Consider the following 21,451-nt stretch of genomic DNA (forward strand, 5'->3'; position numbering starts at 1 on the left):
TTTTTTTTTAAAAAAATATATTTATCATATTTTTTGTTGGTTGTTTTTATATTTATTTATGAAAGTAAAATAAGTTATTAGTTAAAAACTCAAACCATCTATCATCACTAACTTATGCACAACAACAACAACATCAAGCTTTTATTCCACTATATGAGGATAACTACATGAATCTTTTTTCTTCATGGTGTCCTATTAATAATCAAATTCTCATTTAAATCTAATAAATAAAGGCAATTTCTAATATTTTATAACCAAGTCTTTTTAGGTCTACTTTTACCTTAACATAAGTTAAATCTAATACATCTACTTTCCTAACCGGGTCATTGAAAGGCCACCGTTTTGTGTGACTAAATCATCTAAGATGACTCTCTCTAATCTTACCTTCCACTGGAGCTACTCCAACCTTTTCACGTATATGCTCATTTCATATACTATCTCTAAGAGTTAAACCACTCATTAATCTGAGCTTCCTCATTTATGCAACACTTATCTATATATTGTGCTTCTCTTTTAATGGCCAACATTCTGCACGATAAAGCATTACAAGTCTCACCATCATCTCATAAAATTTTCCCTTAAGTTTGAGGGGGACTTTTCCATTACACAATGAGCCCAATAAATTCCTCCACTTCAACCATCCAACTTGAATTCTACTAATAATATACCCATTTATTTAACCATCACTCTGAAAAATAGACCCAAGATATCTAAAACATGTACTTTTATTAATGACTTCATTGCCTAAAGTCATGATCCCCCCACTAGATCTATTATTACTAAAATTACACTCTATATATTTAATATTGGATCTACTCAAATGAAAGACTTTAAACTCTAAAGTTGACATCCATAATTCAAGTTTACCTTCAACTCTCTCTCTATTCTTATCAACAAGAAGAATATCATCAGCAAAAAGCATACACCAAGGTATAACCTCTTGTAAATGTCTTGTGAGAACATCCATGACTAAAGCAAAAAGATATGGGCTTAAGGTTGATCTTTGATGTAATCCAACTAAAATAGAAAAATACTTGGTCAAACCACCTGTGCCTGAACACAAGTAACAGCTCATGCATACATATCCTTAATGACTTGAATATGAACATTATTAACCCTTTTCTTTTCTTTAACTCTCCATAGCACTTCTCTTAAAACTTTAGCATATGCTTTCTCTAATTCAATAAATATCATATGTATATCCTCCTTATTCTCTCTATACTACTCCATCAAATCTCTCAATAAATATATAGCTTCCGTAGTAGACCTACATGGCATGAATCCAAATTGTTTTAGAAATATTAGCATCACGCTCAACATATGCTCCATAACTCTCTCCCATAGTTTTAAAGTATGTCACATTAATTTAATTTCTCTATAATTCGCACAATTTAATACTTCACCTTTATTCTTAAAAATTAGAATCAACATACTCATTCTCTGCTCATTTGACAACTTTTTAGCTTCAAAATAATATTAAAAAGTTTAGCAAGCTAAAAAATTCCTTCATCTCCTAAGCATTCCACACACCTTTATTCTTAAGCTCTAGAAAATACCATGCTTTTCATTTCATAGGCTGCAATTATAAAACCTATAATAAATAGCCCAAAAAAGTAGCATAGATAATGAAAAAGAAATAAACTCCATAAAAAAAAAAAAATTTCCATGGTGCTATCTCCCACAACCAATAAACTTTCACTCGATACAACCAACAACTAATGCACTCAATAGTAGCTATCACAAATAAAACCCCAAAAAAAGTAGAATAAAAACAGTAAACTGTTCAACCAATCAGCAAGAATATCTGGCTACAGATGATCAGCATGTATCACTTAGTCGTTTCTTCATCTAAAATTTGAAGAAATTGTCAGGATTGTGTGCTATACAACACTCGTTTTCCCTTGATTCATTCAAAAACCAGGGGAAGTTATTTCCACTGTATATCGTATCTAGAAAATGTAACCGAATCATTCTTCTTCATAAAACCTGCACTCATAAATGGTTGATCACTAAGATGAAACAAGATTATCTAAATAGATAATTGATTCTTACCGACCTTTGGATCTTTGACATGAAATCCAGAGTTATTGATTGGTTGTGGAGGGATTAAGGTCATCTGGATTGCATTTTGGAGCTCCTCGTCCCACATATTTTCTATCTGAATGTTGATGATTTATAAAAAAATGAAACCAGAATTTAAGCTTAGCAAGAGTTTCTGAGTTACCTGAGCAATGGAGGAAAGCTGAGATATGGTAGCAGCCACAATCATTTCTGAGGGAATTTGTACTGCTCCAGGATAATGAGCATATGGAGTGCTAAAAACTGGACTGAGACCAAGAACTGAAGGAGTTCCATCTCGTGCCTAGGAAGAAAAATCATTCAAGGGGTAAAGTTGCTTGACATTATTGAGAATAAGATTTTTGTTCTCCTTCATGGCCAACCTACTTACAGCTCTAGAAAAGTTCTGTTCAATATCAAAGTTTAGTTCAGGGTTAACAGCTGCAAGCTTCATCGACAAGAACTGCAATTTAGAATGAATCTTATCGTAAAAATCTAAGTGAAGAACAGGGGCAAAAACTTAAACCATTTTTAAACCCTAAACAGGAAGCAGCGGTTATATTTTAAAAACTTCAATAAAATACTCAGAGCATAATGACCAGCATCAGGTCCAAGAGAAGTTCTGTGATAGGATATTTTATGAATTGCAATGCTTGAACACATTATTTAATCTTGATTTTTCCATAAATAATGTCATTTAAAGAGTATACCTCTACTTGTTGCTGCAATGACTGCACGTAATTGATGATTTCATCAAGCATCACTGCCTTGCCAGTAATCTAATATATGATACAAAAAAAACACACAAATCACATAAAGCAGCTAAAAAACTGCAAGATCTACATGTGATATCAAGGAAAAATACAAAAACACCTTTGGTATAAATGTACCTTACTGCATCCTGGAACTAGATCTTGAAGAATCCTCATTCGTTCGCTGATCTTTTCTCTTCTCACCTATGATTTATAAAATGGATTTAGAAAAAAATATGAAGGAATGAATGGCATAATATATAGAAGAAATCAGTTTAAGAATAATTTACTCTCTCTGCAAGGCTATGACTATTCGTAGCCTTGCCTCGCTTGGCACGAACATGGATATATGCTTCTTTTGGATCATCATCGTCTTGGGATATCTCTTTAGCTTGCTTGGTAGTTAATTTGCTGGAATTGTAACAAGGGAGCAATTCACTCTTTTGTTTCTTGACATCTTTGTCTGTGGAGCTCTTGACAAAGTCTGGAGAAACATCATTCTGCTCTTTTGCATCAGCACACTTTTCACAAGAGAGTTGTTAGATGTGAAAAAGGCTAAATCAGAAATGAAAGATGAGAAACCATATCATCGTAACAACCTTGGCTATTGTTGATTGAAGTGAAAAGCCACCACATTCTGAAAGTGTTCTTCTTTTCTTTCCCATAAAGTTCCTCTCCATTTGTTTCTCTTCCACGGAGAAATCAGCCGGGCAAAGTGATTCAGAGATCCGACTTCCACCAGATAAACCAAAAGCACTCACCATCATAATTTGCGAGGAAGCATTATCTGAACCATCGATTTCCACAGATTGCTTCAGTAAACTAAGTACAGTTTCATCTGTATCCAAGAAGTGTTGTGTGTCATTCATGGATGAACATGGAGTTGCCATTTGAGATGAAACTTCCTTGCGGAAAAAATTGCTCAGTAGTTAGCAATAGCAAACCATAACATTCCGGTCTTTGTAAATTCAAAACATAAACGTTCTTCAAAGATAAGAACTTCAAAACGACACTTAATAAGGCTTTTGACTGAAAGAGAAAAAAAGTAGTTGGACTGATAATTTCTTGCAAGACTTAACAAGGAACAAGTAAAAAAAGGTAGCTTTATGCTAAAGTGTGAAAGTAAAAGAGGTTCTCAGTAGCAGAATCCTAAGAACATATGGCATAAAATCCATCTCAAGGAATATTAATTACCAGGCACCAGCTGGATAGATTATTAAAACTCAAGAAAAATTTTTCACTATAATAATACTGTCAGAAAAGCTAACCTTTCTTAAAGGGACAAGGAAGAAATAATCCGATTGGTAAGCAGAAATACACAGCAGTCGAGGGGGAGGGAGAATTAGAAAACAAACAAAGGTTGATTTCTAAATTCATATCTTAACCACTAACAGACATATTAAGATTTCTTAATAAAAATCCTACTGAAGGAAGCATTGTAAATCAGTAATTCCTTTGAAGTTAATCTTTGACATTTTAACTTTTTTTTCACCGAGAAGAATAAGTGCAATTTGAAAAACTAAAGCTAGATATGGATCTTAAAATGGATGAAATTCAAAGCTGTCAAGAATAAAAGGAGGCCAATTAGGGAAAACACTTTGAAGTTATTCTAAGAAGATTAGTTAAACTATTAAATCTATCTACATCACAAAAGCATAAGGAGCGATGAAATTACGAATGTAGGAGATAAAAAAGAAGCTAAATCTGAGAGCTTAGAAGCACTTGCAGAGCAATGAAGCCTGTTACCTGCCTGAGGAAGTGAAATCGTACTTCTCTAGGAAAGTTGTTGCCTGTTGAACAATACCAACTGCCCTCTATAAAATATAATTTATATACATGTTTTTAACTGAAAGTCTAGCGCTTAAGCTAAATAAACCAAAGCCATGATGCACAGATTACTCTATCTCTCTCTCTCTCTCTCACACACACACACACATACAAATACGCACAGAGACACAAAAGCGAGTCTCACACTCATCCCTATTATTATGTTGCCTTTTCCTCAATGACAGTGAACTGGACTGAGCGTTAGAGGAGCTTTCTTCATCTTGAAGCTAGATTATCTTTCACCAGTAGCCTAATCATAGTCTGTTTCTCTCTCTACCAAAGACACGGGGAATCTAATAATCTTTTACCTGTCTGTCCTCCACAAATATTCAACTAAGGAAAGAGTTTGATTAAGGTTAAAACAAGATCAAAAGGACACCAACTCACCAACCAAAGCGTACCCATTCAGTTCCACCTTGCTGTTTACAGCTAAATAAAGGAGTAGTTTTGCAGCAGTTGATTACTTTTGTCCCATCGAAGCATTCATTATAGGTTAGAATTGAGAGCAGAGCTACAGCAACCGAGGCTATTTTTCCAATATATTTTATGAATCGGGTAGGAAACGAGCATATAGCGGTAATTTTACATTTGTTAATTTTTTTCTGGGTAAAATATAATTTTAAATCATTATGTACTCTCCTCCACATGATTATACTTGATTAAAATTCAATTACACACTTAATGAAATAATTAATAAATAGTTTAAACAAAAATATAAAACTCAAGTGATGCTTAAACACCTTTAAGAAAAACAAATGAGCAGAGACTCTGTTCATATGTCCAATGAAAAAAACAAAAGCTTTTGATATGAAAATATGAAGTGTAAATCATCATAGAGATAGCATTAAAAGAATTGATCAAAACACAGAATGTGAGTCTCAATATGCAAGGAAGATTAGCCCTCCATAACATCCAGTAGTACCATGAGGACCAACCAAATGATAAGTTAGGTGCAGGAAAAAGGAGTGTGCTCAAGTAAGGAAGACTACTTGCAGAATGATTATCATTGAACAAAAATTATGTCTTTGGAGATATCATAAAGCTTTTCCATAGCTTGCACACCAAACTTGTTCCTCAGCAATTTCTACTTGTAGTTTACTTACTGTCTGCTTTTGGATTTTGTTCACTTATTGCAATGGAACTGAAGAAGCAACTTAACTTAAAATTTTGCCTGCCATGCCCGACAGCCTTTCCCAAAGAATTATCATATAAAAGGTACTTACAAACAAATTATCAATGTTTCTGTAGCTTAACCACCAAGAGTTGTCTCCTGCTTTTGATATGAGAATTTCAATAATATTTCCAATGCTACATGACACTAAACTGCTTTCTTTCCATGCCAAAAATACAAGCAATCATCCACTGAACTTTAGATTCATTTTGAATGGTTGGTTTTTAAGAGAGTATATTACAAATATTTTAAAAAAATATATGTGACAAATATGTACAATGGTCAACCAGTCTTCATTGGTGCTAAACCCAGTTGCAGTTCTTTCCAAACTATTTAAGTAATGAGTAAAAAATGCAGAAAGATAAGCACTGATGAAGTGTGATTAAAAGAAGAAAATTACCTAGATTGCCCGTACATAAAAGCAAATGAATGTCTAGTAGTGTGCCATGAAGCATGCGGCATAACATCCAGCATAGGCACTCTTAAGCATCACAAAATCCATGATTGAAATGCAACAATGATGAAAGAAAGGAGCACATAACACTTTCTTTAACACTTTCTTTAATGCAATAAGCTTAAATATGCCCAACAATCTTTTGACACACTACCCAGAAGCAGCATTCCCTAAATGATGTTGCCACTTTTCTTAGATATCACAATTACTTGGAATGCTTTTGATTAGGCAATACATCGTACAGATGCAAACAGAGAGTTCGTCACAATCCGCTCATCAGTTCTGGAAAAAATCAAAAACCTTGTTGGACAAACTTTGTTAATAAATTTAGAATTAATCCACTAAATATCCACAATGATAATTATCCATTAAAAATACAATATTAGAGGATCCAAATTCACTAGCATATATTAACTATCAATCAAAATGTAAATAAATTTAACTATTACAATAAATATAAGAAATAAACTACCATTAAACCAATTAAACAACCTTAATCATCTTCCCATGATACTTGAAGATGATTCTAATAGAATCTCTCATTCGAATGATGCAAAATTAATAACACAAAATTATAAAAATTAATGGGTTAGTTTGCAAGAAAGAAACTTAGTATGTGAAACCTACTGGCAAAGATAACTGACAAGATTGGGAAATAACTATGAACAATGAGAGAAGCAGACTAATAATATATATTATATCATAACAACTATAAATGATGTACTAAAACAACTAACTTACAAGGCAAGTTTTTTATATATGAAAATAGTGCAATGACAATTATTATGCAATGGACTTCATAAAAATTCATGTGCAATAAAAATCACTATGTTGAAATGCTAAACAACCACTTACATGCTTACCATATTAACAAATCTAGAAATGAGTTCATTATTATACCTTTTATATAGAGTTGGTTATTTATAATACCATAAACAAATTTTCACCACCTATCGGGTTCAAATAGCCCTGAAGAGAGTCCTAGAGAGATCATTAGGGATCAATTTTATATAGTTTAGGAATTAAATTGGAGAAATATAATACTTTAGGATGAAATTGGCTGCATACGAATAATCAAGAGACTATTTTAAGTCTTTTTTTTCAATAAATGTTTTCTCAATAATCAATCTTTGCATAAGAAATTCTACTTTTCTCTGACAATCAGTTTAAAATACTCAAGAATTTTCGATTTGCTTACAGACTTCATATAATGAAAAAAACACTAGCCCTAGTATCCGTGTCCTTCTATAATATCTCTCTTACAATTTCCTACTAAGCCCGACAAACATCAAGATATCAGTTTTTTCTATCCACAATCCCAACTTCACAATTTTATTTCTTCCTGCAACTTTAAAGTAAAGACGTCTCTAAATGTGGCATGTAAGTGTGCGTGCCAGTAAGAGAGAAATTACACAGTGCATGAGCGAACAATTAATAGTGCATTTGATACCTCTCAAGATATCATTAATTTCAATCCAGGATGCTCACATCACAATTCCACTTCTATCAAAACTTACCAAGTAAAAGAGTTTTTATAAGTAGCATTTATGTACAAAGATGTGAAGAATGTAAGTGCGTTTGTGATTAATAGTACACACATAAGAGTGTACACATCAAAGGAAAGAAATTATCAAGAACGATACTTTTGGGATTTATTTCTAAGTATATATCTTATAGGGTGGCTAACTGGCTATCACCACCACTTCCAATCCTTTGCATTAAACCCAGATTCTTAATTTTAAAACTCCCCTCACCCCTAACAAAAATAAGTGGATTCAGGTTAACGCTTGCAGAACTCTTTCATGTAGCTCTATTTATTTTTCATAACCCTAAAGAAAGAAGCATGTGCTGCACTTATTACAAGACTACTGATGATAAAAATAAAATATTTCCCAACAATTTATCTAATTGAACACTATGATTTCTTACATGCCCTATGCTTTTTTTCCCTATTTTAGGTTTTTCCACATTAACTTTTGGTGTCCTCTACTTTTCCGCTGCTTTTACTTTCTTGCTTGTTTTGTCTTAGTGGTGTTTACTCTTCATCTCTCCCCAACAATATATTAGATGTTCCTACTGGTAGGCATGTGACTCGATTCATCTTTACCTCTCGCCTCTCACATTTTGAGGCATTCAATCCCTTCCCTCTCCCCCCTTCTTCAAATAATGCATACTAAAAGACAAAAAACGTTCTGATATCAACAAGAATTACTTCATATTTCTTTTTTCCCGTTTGGTAGTTCAAAAAATAAGAATTACTTTATATTTGTTACACTTGCCACACTATTTCAGATGCATTGGGCATACTAGCCATGACATTCTTCAGTAACTAGGTATATGAATAACAGTGGATATGGATATGACATCCCTTCAGTGAGAAAGCTTATTAAATCTACATTGAACAAGTGGCTCATATAGGCAGATGTAAACGCCAAAAAGATAGTACTAACTATTTTAGCAACCACAGCTTTCGGTGCATAGCATGTTTACATGCTGATCGCAGAGCTCAAAAGCAGAAATTAACTCATATATCCAAGTCTGCAAGACAAATAACCATAGATGTCAAGCACGTTTACCACAAAACAACAAAAGCTGTAATGCAAAATATAATATGCATGCATAAGAGTTATCTATAAAGTTTGCCTGCACAACTCCATTTTACAAACAAGAAAATTCAGGGCATACGACTACCCAAGTTACAAAGCGCCTCCGCCCAAGTTACAATTAGGTGAAAAATTTCGTCTAGCTGCGTGTTGATTAAATCCTGCCCTCCTCAGAGATCCAAGATCGCCAATAGCCGGGAAACGATCATAATCTCCACCAATCATAGGAAACCTCTGGGCACCAGGAATCCAGGGCAATGGTATAACCCTTGGGCTACGAATGTACGGAACCAATGCATTATCCCTGTCCATCCTAGATTTCTTTCTCCTCACCCATAATCTCGCAAATTTATCCTTCCAAGTCCCTCCTGTGCTTCCTGCAACAAACATCTCAAACTCCTCCAAAAACCTCCTCTTCCAAAGTTCATCATTGGATGAAAGGTACCTCAATTCAGAACAAGCACATGCAGCCCTTGCAAGGTCTATGCCTGGGAGAAACTCCAAAATCATGATCTTGAGATCAGTGGGAAGCCGGGTAAAGCATGGTGGAAGAGGTAACCCATTCTTCTGACATATATCAATAAGTAAGGGGATAGAAAGACGATCCTTTACAATTTTCCAAAGCTGGAAAACGTCTTCCTGTTCCTGCGCACTAAGTTCATTTACGGCCGAGGCCAACAAAGGGGCCAACTTGGAAGAATCCAAAGAAAGATGGTAAACATCAGGGCGAGCTCCAACCAAGCACCCGTAAATAAAAACATAGTTCCCCACCGAAGAAAACTTCAAGATGACATTTTTAACATCTTCCAAATTCCCACAACTTATAAGGTTTGGAAGAGTGTACTTTACCGAAACCTGAGACGCCATGGAAAATCCTTCCGGCAAAGAAGATCCGCCGCCGCCACCGCATGCGACGAATCCGGATTCTAAGAATACAGCATGGATAGTAACCACCGTGAGTCCCATATTACCATTAATCTTTCCCTTCTCCGTTTCCATAATCCTTCGAAGAAAGCAGGGAACCGACGCTGCCTTCTCCTGCACAAAAGGCTTCGATTCTGATTCCACCTCCATATCGTCAGCGGGCGGCTCGGGAGCCGAGGAGAATGAAGTTAGGTTTTCGACCGGTGAGGCTGGAGATTGGTTCAGGGTTTCGGTAATGGAATTAAGGCTGGAGTCGATGGAATAGAACAAGAGATCGCCAGAGGTGAGACCAAGGGCGTGGAGGGATTCGTCAGGGGCAGATGCGATTTCGTCAGTTCGATTGAGGGAGAGGTGAATAGATTCGGGGGGTATTGGTGTGGTGGAGGAAAGGTTTGAGGAAATTAGGGTTTTAACATCGGAGAGAGAGGAGGAATTAGGGATATCGATGCGAATCGTCTCCTTCGTCACCGTTGATCGGATTCGTAGCTTCATGTCGGTGGGTTGGGCTCGAGCTTTCAGATTGGGTAAGGAAGTGAATGTGTGGAGAGGATTGATATAGGGTAAACTCGAGGAACTTTTATTTGGTCCGGTCACTTGACGTAGCTCTACGTTCGGACATCACTAAAATAGTCCCACGTATTCTCACTATATACCGCGCAACCCGACAACCTTGACCGAAACGGAGACGAGATTGCTATGTTCGCATGTTGTTAGGTATTGCTCGGTATTTGCTTGGTATTGGTCGATTTTGCTCGGCAATAACAAGAAATATCATTCTGTGAAGACCAATACCTAGCAATAAAGAGCAATACAAAGTAATACTCAGTATTGCTTAGGGTTTCTCGGTATTGGTCTTCACAGAGCGATATTTTTCATTATTGTCAAGCAATACCAAGCAATATCGAGTAATACCTAGAGCAATACCGCAATACGCGAACATAGCAATCCCGGGTCAGGTTGTCGGGCCGCGCGGTATTGAGTAATACCACGTGGCGACATGTTATTGGCGTCCGAACATAGAGCTACGTCAGGTCACCTGACCTAATAATTGTCAAACTCGAGGGAGAGACACTGACGACTGATTTATGTTCTTTATACATAAATACAATAAATTTAAAATATTTTAACATATAATATTTAAATTTAATATTTATTAAAATAAAATTTTAATATCTAAATCATATTTAAATATATACTTAAATAAAATAACATATTTCACTTTAAATAATATTATAGTTTAAAAATAACATATTAAAAAATATAAAATATAAATAGTAGACATATAAATAACTAAGAATTAAAAGATATATATGTAAATCTCCCTTTGTAAATAATTAATTATTTTATTTTTTTAAAAAAATACATTTTACATGATTTTAATAAAAAATTCATGTATTCATTTATTTGATTATTTGAAATCTAGTTATATTTAATTAAGAAAATAAAATAACCTTTTATTCATTTATCTATCCTACAACATGCTCTATGGTAGTCATTTAAAATAGAAAAAAATTGAAAATTTTAGTGGTGTTGTGCTAATGTGACTTTTAATGTCATTCATATAATTTATTCTACGAATAAAACCATTTTTTACACCCTAATATGCAATACATGCAACTCGTTGAGTTTGCCTTCAAGGGGCTTAATCAAGAGTAGCGCTCGCCTTACATGTGCCCTACTTGGAGGGAGACCTATCTTGTGAGAGCTCGTTCCTTTGTTTTTCTCTTTTATGGATCTGATTTTTTCGCTCTAAGGTGATTGTCCTACAAGGGCCGATTTGGGATCGTCTGTGGACGAATCTGTTAGTGCAGTTCTCTAAGGAATTCTGAGCAGCTTTCCCCCTATATGATGATTATTGATCAATTTAAGGAAAGAATGGCAAAACATACAGACTAAGATAGCAATAAGTGTGGAAAAGCTCTAGATTTTGTCTGAATTGGTATGAATTTTATCACTCTCCTAGCAAAATTTCATCTTAAATGCTCTGGACGATTGAAAGATTTGTTCATAATCGTCCTGAGATCTGAGTGTGGCGATGCGCTCCAGGACGATCAGCCAACTACTGTAATGGGATAAGTAAGGAAATCAGAGGCATATCTATCCGCAATTTGAAGGATGCTAGAAAGAAAAAGCTTTTTTCATGAATCAAAAAAACTAAGAGTATCTGAGGCAGATGGGACGGGAAGAAGAGAATAGACAAAAGGAAAAGCTGGTATTTACCGTACGAAGGGGAAATGCTGCGCCGAGGAGTCCGCGTTGAGTTTGGGTTTTTCGTCCGTACGTTTTCTGGCGTCGGCGTTTTTTGGGTGAGTTGAGGGCAAATTTGTTTATGTCCTCGGCTGCTATAAGGGATACGCTCCGTGAGATCCGCTTTAGTTTTTTGTTTGGTCCTGGAGAAGATGTTGCAGGGTATTTGGATCCGAGTGTTTATGGAGCACAGATTTATTGTGTTTTTCGTTATCTGATAAACACACGCGTGCAGTATTTTTGGTATTTAAGACAGGAAAGCATTTTCACCGCATCTAGACGTTTGGAGAATATGTTTTGATAATGGTAACGATTATTAACCTTTTATTTTGGGTTCTACAGCATTTTTTTGATCGAATAGATAATTATCGGGCTTGTTGATATGATGTTGCTTTCAGTAGATATTAGAATCTTCATAATATTGTTTGTGAATGTTCTGGTGGTAATTATGGTAAAGATTCTGATTTTGGCTGACATTTTTTGTGTATAACTATATTGTGATACAAATAATCGGGATGTCAGCTTGAGGAGGACACTTGAATGGTGGGTACCGGGACGAACTTGTTACATGGATGTTTGGGGAAGATAGGCGTAAGAAGGTGTGCGCGGTATGAACTGTAGGCTGAATTCCGTATCAGTGCCGTTACGATGGGAAGACAGAAAACATAGCTCGAAATTTTCGTACGATTTCCTGATTTTCCGAAATTTGATGATTTGAATTGTGATATGCATACGAATGTGATTATTTGATTATTGATACTCGAAAGACAAAAGTGGACGCCTGGTTGAACGCGTGGGTTGGAAGATTGACTTGACCTGTCACGGAATGGTGGGTGAAGCCGAGCGCGGGCTTTCCTTTAAGACATATTGATAATCATACTATTAGAATAATCTCGTGATATAGCGACGACGATAAGCTGGTGAAGAGTCCCTATTGAAAGGAGAAAAAGGGATATTATTGAATACTATGCACTCCGAGACAACGGGTCGCAGATCCCTTACAATGGGACGAAGTAGTAGATCGTGCGTCGACTTCTTTATCCGAACCCAATGTTAAATACATGCACAAAACGCCCAAAGCACTCAAAAAGACCTCAAAAGACTATACATATGGGCACACTTGCAATCTTCTATACAACAAGCCAGACATGAACGGAAGTGACGAAATCAAATTAACGATTAGTGTAGGCACATACAATACACCAAACCATCGCACACTAAGACAATAACTAAAAGAATACATATAAACCAAACAAAAACATCCCCAGAAACCAAAATATATGAGAATTATCTGACATAATTGTCTATATATAAGGGACGCAAAAAATTATTTAATAACTAAAATGGAGTTAATTGATGGTAGCACAAACATCAGATAAGATCGATATCTATCATAGTTCAGCAATGCACCCCATACCATTAGAAGACTCATTGTAAATATACTATAGAAACTCATAGACACATTGTGTCCATGCGGCATTAGACTCGTAGATGGAATCACTTTACTTGATTTGTATTTACTGTATCAGGATTCAACGGAACTATACTTGTTATCCGTACGATCATTAATATTGAATTGATACTATTCGCTATGATAAAACATGCTCAACAAGAACTAATGGAATCAATATTATTGATTTCATTGACACTATTGTTTCTACACTGTATTGAACTGCTGTTCATTCTGTAGTTCATTGCTATGTAATACCACTGACTGAGGCTTTTATTGTATTGATTTGAACTGATTTCATACCGATTCGACCAGACTAAGTATTGTTTCTTTGATTGATACGCTATTGATCTTGTACTATATTCGATTGACTTTTTCCTACTGTTTATTTATTGATCTAGTCTTCAACCGCTGCATCTTGACTACTGATTTTGATTTCTACAATTATCCCGCTTGTAATATGATTCGTTGACCCACTGTGGCCACATGATCTGTTTATGTGATCTTTGATATGACTGACAATAGCATATTGTACATTCCAGTATCTTGTGATTTTGAATTTCAGTTAGTAGGCTTTGGTGACAATCTGCTGGGTCTCATTTATGAAGCTTCATTCTACTATGATGGGTTAACCAACTTTCCGGTCCGTAGCAAGGCCACTGGAATAGGTAGTCTCGATATATGAATGTCAGAACGCAAATCTTCATCTATGAAGATGCCTGGGGTTGCTCACACACCGTGGTATTCAGAGCAAGTGTAAGATGAAGGATTTAATTAGTCTCAGATTCTGAAATAGAAGATGAGATATCCTTTGGTCATACAATAACTTGAAATAAGATCATGTAGAAGTTTGAAACTGGCATTGAATGACTGTATGGATTCTGACGAGTTTATGAAATTTGACTTGAGAATTTGTTTTAGTCCTGGTGAAAAACGAAAGAAACAATTGAGCCACGCTCCAAGACTCTTAGGGAACATGTTCTATGGAGATGGTACGCTCACTTATATTCATCTAACACAAAACAAGTGAGGAGATCTCCGATTGCAGAGAGCTTCGTAAATATGTTTTTTTAGTTCTACTGCAACACACACACACATAATTTAATGCGCTCACTTTAATTTTTCGGACTCCGCAAGGAATCAAGTCCAACAGTGCCGATTTGGGAATCTGTACTTTGGCACGATCAGTGCATGCAAATGCCATCGAAGACTGTAAGTGGTTTTTGTGCAAAATCAATACAATTATTCAGTCCTACGAACAAAAATTCGTAACCCCCACTGGGAACGTAGTGATGAAAATTTGTTACAATGATCTCACAAAAACACAGCGAGTTCAATATGGCCTTAGAACAAATAATAGAAGAGGCCGGCACGCGACCGATATATGCATTTGCCAAAATGATATCGTTAATAGTCTCTATACTGAACCACGCAGGTGACGAATCAATCGGACTAAGTGTCATGATCAATCAATCCGAATTATGTGATCTTTATAGATTGGTGATAGACAATAGTCATGAGTTTGTTAGGATAAAATCACAATACAAGTTGCGTCTTGCAATTATATGAGGAGAGTATTGAACAGAAACTCAAAATTTACTAAAAAAATCAAAGATATACTGAGGAGAGAAGAAGTGACATGAGAGTAGGAGAACCAGCAACAGAGACATAGAAAGCTTGGTGGCACTTGACCGCAAGAGATGGTTCCTGGACGGTATGAAATCCATCCTCTCTAATACTGTCCCGTCGCCCTTGCATTATCTCGCGCAATCGTATATAGTCATGCCTCCAACAGAGCTAGTTTAGAAGGAAAGCGATATCTGTCCGTTACCTGCGTCTGTCACAACACAAGCCATCACCTGTAGCATGCGGTATCACATAGATTCACACGATCCTCGTATCTTACCTGATATCCTAACGCGTATGCAAAGACACTGTTGAGATGTTGATCGCACCTTGTTCTGGACTATCAGTTGAATCAAAATATATGATGTTCTTTCAGTATAATACCACATTGTTATGCATATTCAAAATTCAAAATAATCAATTTCGGAATATACGGAAATAGTACGAAAATATCAGCTAAGGCGCAGCGACCGCCGCGATACGGTTTTGTATTGAGACGGAATGACTTGTATCAAGCACAGAGAGCTTCAACACACTTAATTGAAGTCAAGTAGTTATGATATGTATTATATCTAGACAATTAAGCTTCTCATTTTGACGTCATTTTCTGTACACCGAATCTACCCATCATTCGTAATATTCTGTATTAGGCTTTATCTAAAAGCACTTCTATTCTAACCGTTCGAAATGCTATTGATCGAGATCAAATTACGAACATATATCGGCACGCGCATTATTTTTATTGAAATTGCTGATCGTTGCTAATTGCGTATGAAACCCAAAAATAAAAAGGTAGAATCGTATACGTTATATCAAATAACAAAGTTAATACACATGTCAGAATAGAAGTCTTAGTGAGAGTATGGTTTGGTGCGAAACATGTTTATGTACGAGATATTGTTGGTAAATAAACGCTCACATGATTACATTTGATGATTACTGTTATTACACGGTGCTGATATTTACGTCTAACATTAGAGCCTACCTACAGAAACACACTAATCTGTATGCGTCAAGAAGCGATCAAAATCTCAACATCTCGCAAAAACAAATACAAGGTAATTCGAAGTACCATATCACAGCGAGGACAAAAACAAAATCGGCTCAAACAGCGGCGACGTGCAAACGAAAAGCAAGACTTCCGCGGCCAATACGGAACCAGCTATTGTTCACTTCGTGCTTTCCTTCCATCCATTCCTCCTCTCGCTCTCAGAGAAATATTCTGTATGAGATTTTTCGATTTTCAACGAAAAATTTGAGATAGATAGTGAATTGATTATGTCGTCATACACAAATGTGCCATTTACTCCGAATTGATCTGAGTTGAATGTCATGCTATTTCCCGAAGATTAGATCCAAGATGGCAGGTGCCTGGTTGAGAACCGTTTGCTCTGAGATCCGATGACTTGACTTCGTAGAAGTGACTCGTGGGGACCGACTGGGCGCCTCACTACCTTTAAACTATTGATCTATGTCCCGATATAGGAACGAATTTGAGGATGTGAATCAATTGGATGATCAGAATCGTCTCCACGCACGCGAAGTGGCAGTCCGTGACAGGCGGATGATATTATTCCACAACAACAACACCTTTTGAGTGATGCTCTTATATGATATCAACGTAATGGATTTCTACAACAACACTATGGATATCTACAACAGCACCGCCTATGGACTTATTGATAGAGACAGTGATTCGTACGTTGTTCAGCTAAGACTATTGTATTGAAATGCGTGTGTGCCGCATTGACTCGTGATGGATTTTTGCTTTATTGATTTGGTTTTCTGACGATATTTAACAGACTTACTGTTATCGTACGACTTTCATTTGATATTGATGGATACGTATTCGACTATTTACTGTATGGTAGGTATACTATAATTTGATGCATATGATACTTATTGTTCTGCAGCATAGATATTTTGCAACTTCGGCTGCAACTTGTTATAGTTCATTGCTAGTATAGCACTCGGGCGTTCTATTGATAGTGGATTTGAGATCGCATTTTACAACGATTAGACCAGCATAGTAATTAGTTTTTGAATATTGATCACGATTAAAGTTTGACTGAATCGAATTGATTTCCTACTGTTTATTGATTCTTCTCCGCTGGATTGACTACTGATTTGATTTCGTATCCGCTGCATGATTCATTGACCATGCGTAATAGACTGTTATGGATCTTGATTGACTGACATGCATGTTGTTTCCGAGTACCCCCCGTTGCATTTGACATTCTCAGTTGTAGGCTTTGGTGCACCTGCTGGGCTTTTTGAAGCTCATTATATGTGGTTAACAATTTCAGGTTCGAGCAAGGCAACTGGAATGGAGTTCGATCAGAATGTCAGACGAATCCTTTCACTATGGATGCCTGGGGCGTCACATATCTAAACAATATTCAACAAGAGTAAGCGAGCTTGCCTCAAATGAGCTCGATTAATGAAGCACATCTCATATAAGTTTGATTGAGAAACTCTCCTCAGCATAACTCCATTATTAGAGGTGCTTGCCTCATGAGAACTTAACCAAAAGCAAGACTTGCTTTAGCCAAGGTCTATCCCCTCTCAAAGGGCCTCTTATCCAACATATAGAAGATATGCATCCACCAACCCCACAGTAACAACCTCATTAGCCACGCCATTCTCCGTCTCAGAAAAAACTTGCTTAGAGTACTCAAGCAAGGCACTCAACATTGACACTCACTTAAGAAGTACTCGTTGAGAGCACCCAACATAAGAACTTATCGAAGGTAGCCAATGCATTGCCCGAGATGGTTGTCAATATATGACCCCCAGAGTGCCCACGTATATGTAATAGTTAGATCATGTATTATTTATTATTTCACTAAGTGTGCCATCTCTTATAATCCCTCCAACTCTACAAATAAGGGGTTGAATATCATTTCAAGCACCTTATATGTCCTTTGCATTGTTCACACAAGCCACTGGGTGCAGAGCTCTCTAGCTTACCCATTATCTCTATATGAAAATACAAGAAGGATTCTTGGAATCAATTATTTGAAGAGGATGATCTAGTGCAAGAGCATTAACTTTGATACCCATTATAGATGTGAGCTACTACCCAAGTGAGTGAGTAGGGAATCACAACTGATTAAAGCATTCAATTGGGAGATCACAGAAGTAAGACTGCAAGTAAGATTTAAGATGCTCCATATAGTGTAACACATATTGAATTTGTGTACAGTTGTACTCATTTTGGTCAGATACGATAAAGGCAATTCACAACTTAAGATGCCCCACCTACTGTTTATCACCTCTTGCATGTGTCTATGAATATTTTGCATGAGTAGGAGTGTCTGAATCTGGTCTGATGCAGTCTCAGGGGTTTATGTGCATGTTTGAAAAATCTGAAAATAATTTCCCTTAGGGTGCCACGATGTTAGGTTTGGCAGCGCCGCGGCTTTGAGCTCTCTATATTTTGGCCAATTTATTGCGGGTGCTGTGGCACAATGCCTTATAAGGGGAGTGTTGTGTCATGTATGTTTGGGCACCACAGTGCCAGGCTCAAATTAAATATTAAAAATAATCATTTCAACTTTTTAAGTCCAATTCTCTCATACAGTTGGATAGAGAGATAAGATTTCTAGTGAGAGAAAGATATTTTGGGTCACAATTAAGATCAGTTGGTGTGACCTATTGAGTTATGTTGGGTCACAATTATTTTGCTTCTTGTTTCAGGTTGGGGGAAGAAAAACAACTAGTTGAGTAGCAGAGCGGTCAGGATCTGATATGTCTGAGTCTATATAGGTATTTCCTTAGTATTTGTATAGTCATGAAGTTTATTTTATTTCTCTGTTCTGGGATTGTGTAGTATTGTATATACATTTTGATGAAATAAAAGGAAAGGAAACGAAATTTATGGATGAGTTTATTTTTTTCAATTTACTGAAATTATGGGAAGCTCTATGGTTTAAATAAATTAATAGAAGATATATAACTAGTCCCCTAGAACTTAATTAAATCTTGGGCTGACCTATCCCAATTCAACACGGTATGACATGTCTTTCTATTGGTCATATTATAATGGATTCTTATAGTCTCTTTTTGATATCGGAGTAGCATAAATGATTAATTGAGCTATGTTGACTCACACTTATTCTATTTTTTATTCCAGTTCATAGGAAAAAAAAGAACCATTTAAGTAGCTGAGTGTTCAAGATCTAATATGTTGGAGTATGTATAAGTATTTTCACAGTCATCACTATTTATTTTATTTCTCTATTTTGGGTCTATATAGTAATCTGCTATATTATAAATGATGTGTATATATATTTTGATGAAATGAAAAAATATTTTTGGATGAGTTTATTTTATTATATGATATGTATAAACTAATAGAAAATATCTTCCTAGTCCGTCACGGGGCCATGCTAAAATTTCTTATTTAAAATGTCTTTTTTCACTATTTACTCCGTTCATTTCACCACAAGCTGTTGGCTCAGAGAAAGGGGAGAGATTTTTTAGAGAGAAAATTTATTTTGAGCCACTTCATATTATTTTTAGCTGTTAGCCAAGTTTTGAGAATTATATGGATCGAGGTAGGTAACATTTTTCTAACTTAATTTTTAAAAATATAATTTTTTTTTAGAATTTTTCAATTAGATTTATATTTTTGTTATAAAAAACTGAGGATAACTTTGCATTGATAAAACTTTCATCATACAACTTTCTGTATGTTGTAGAGACATCAATTATTAATATTTAGATATTTTCTAAGAAAATTTACATCCAATAATTTGAAATGTTCACCTTTTAATTATCTAGAAAATAAATATGGTATCCAAAAACTAATACTATAGTACAATTAAAGTTTTGAGTTAATGTTATCCATAATACTTAGTAATTTGGTTATGTTATGGAATAGTAAATTTTATACAGTAGTGCATTCTGTTGCCTAACCTTGCATAATAGTGCAGAAATTGTGAAATTATTTTCTGAGCTCTTTTATGTAATTGAGTAGATGAGCGTTCATGATCTAATATGTTTGAGTCTATATAGATATTTCGTAGAAATTATGAAATTCTTTTTAGAATAATGACTATTGTTTTATTTCTCTAACATGGGTAGCCATGTATCATATTGTAAACATTATATACACATCTTGTTGGAATGAAAGGAAAATTGCAGATAAGTTTATTTTATTAGTTTTATTGAAGTTAATTAGAAGCTTTGTGATCTATATAAATTACTAGAAGTTATCTAACTAGTCCCCAAAAACTTAAATCTTCGGCTAGCCTCTCCCAATTCAACACGGTATGACTTATCTTTTTGTGGGTCATATCGGATTGGGTTGTGACAACTAAAGGCATACCAAGGAATATCAGACTACATTGAGTCGGCATCTTCATTGATGGGCATTAATGACACTAAAGTGCCGATTGTTCTTTATCAACTTCAAGGAGCCTGCTCCTTAAAGGTTATTGCACCTACCATTACGTGTCATCATATCCGTCACTGAGTTCAAAAGGATGTTCTTCATACAATTCATGAATGCCTAGAATCTCAGAGGAAATCCCAAGCTCTCCATAAGATAAGATAGGAGTCAGGAGAGCCCCTGAGGAACTTCATTGTTAGGTTCAAGAGAGAGAGAGATGTTAGATGTCAAAAGTTATGGAGCTTGTAGTTGCCCAAACGACTCTAGCCCTCTAGCCCAATGCCTGAGGGAAGGTCCATTCAAGTATGTTTTTTCCTTGTAGAAACTAAGGACTTTGGTGGCATTGTTGGAACTCACCAACAATCACATCAATATTGAGTACAACGTTATGGTTGAGTCCTTTTCCACTGCTCATGCTTGATATGCCTACCTGTGAGCAATAATCACTTGCTAATCCCTTGAGCGTGATAAGAGTCAACCAAGGGATCATAGGATGGTGAAGAGGCATCATCTTCTTTGTTATTGACTTCCACAAGTCACTAATCTCATCACCCCCTTCGCATGCTATGAGCTTATTGATGGCTTATCGATGCCCTTCCCAAGAAGATGTTAGTGCTCCCAATGAAGATCATGCTGCAACTTCTTCACACCATCAAGCTTGAAGCATTGTTGGTCTCTTCAATAGTGAGATCTCAGTGCGTCTTTCACACTTCTTCATTGCTTATTTTTTCAATATATAACAAGGAGCGACAACTTTGATAGAAGTAAAAGTATTCCCTTTATTATTAATTAAAATTTTAAGCATTTTATGAAGAAATGATAAAATTTAAATATTAAATAAGTAAAAAAATAATTTTGAATGCTATGTATATAAATCTCTCAATATTTTTATTAAATTGAATAATATATTAATAGAAAATTACCTACATATAAACAATATAATA

At 35.6% G+C, this 21,451-nt stretch overlaps 2 protein-coding genes across 4 annotated transcripts; both read right to left on the bottom strand.

The window, feature by feature from the left end:
• Positions 1 to 1,612: 1,612 nt before the first annotated feature.
• Positions 1,613 to 5,087, bottom strand: LOC110114258 (transcription factor bHLH74). Of its 3 annotated transcripts, none has more exons than XM_028694474.1 (8): positions 4,557 to 5,087; positions 3,410 to 3,711; positions 3,101 to 3,331; positions 2,949 to 3,014; positions 2,769 to 2,837; positions 2,450 to 2,521; positions 2,225 to 2,362; positions 1,613 to 2,158 (listed from the first exon to the last, which is right to left on the bottom strand). In XM_028694474.1, the coding sequence occupies exons 2-8, from the start codon at positions 3,698 to 3,700 to the stop codon at positions 2,030 to 2,032; spliced, it is 996 nt and encodes a 331-aa protein (XP_028550307.1). In that variant the 5' UTR covers positions 3,701 to 3,711; positions 4,557 to 5,087; the 3' UTR covers positions 1,613 to 2,029. The 3 variants fall into 3 exon arrangements, with proteins under 3 accessions (XP_028550307.1, XP_028550308.1, XP_028550306.1); XM_028694475.1 differs by lacking the exon at positions 4,557 to 5,087 and having other exon boundaries at positions 1,613 to 1,986; positions 2,057 to 2,158; positions 3,410 to 4,550; XM_028694473.1 differs by lacking the exon at positions 4,557 to 5,087 and having other exon boundaries at positions 3,410 to 4,550.
• A 3,702-nt stretch (positions 5,088 to 8,789) lies between these two features.
• On the bottom strand, positions 8,790 to 10,334 carry LOC110114242 (F-box protein SKIP22-like). The gene has a single exon (XM_020847057.2). It carries the CDS (start codon positions 10,279 to 10,281, stop codon positions 8,959 to 8,961), a length of 1,323 nt encoding a protein of 440 aa, XP_020702716.1. The 5' UTR covers positions 10,282 to 10,334; the 3' UTR covers positions 8,790 to 8,958.
• Between the last annotated feature and the right edge of the window lie 11,117 nt (positions 10,335 to 21,451).

This window comes from Dendrobium catenatum, unplaced genomic scaffold (genome assembly GCF_001605985.2).
Source record: "Dendrobium catenatum unplaced genomic scaffold, ASM160598v2 fragScaff_scaffold_490, whole genome shotgun sequence".
In the NCBI taxonomy this organism is placed as follows: domain Eukaryota; kingdom Viridiplantae; phylum Streptophyta; class Magnoliopsida; order Asparagales; family Orchidaceae; genus Dendrobium; species Dendrobium catenatum.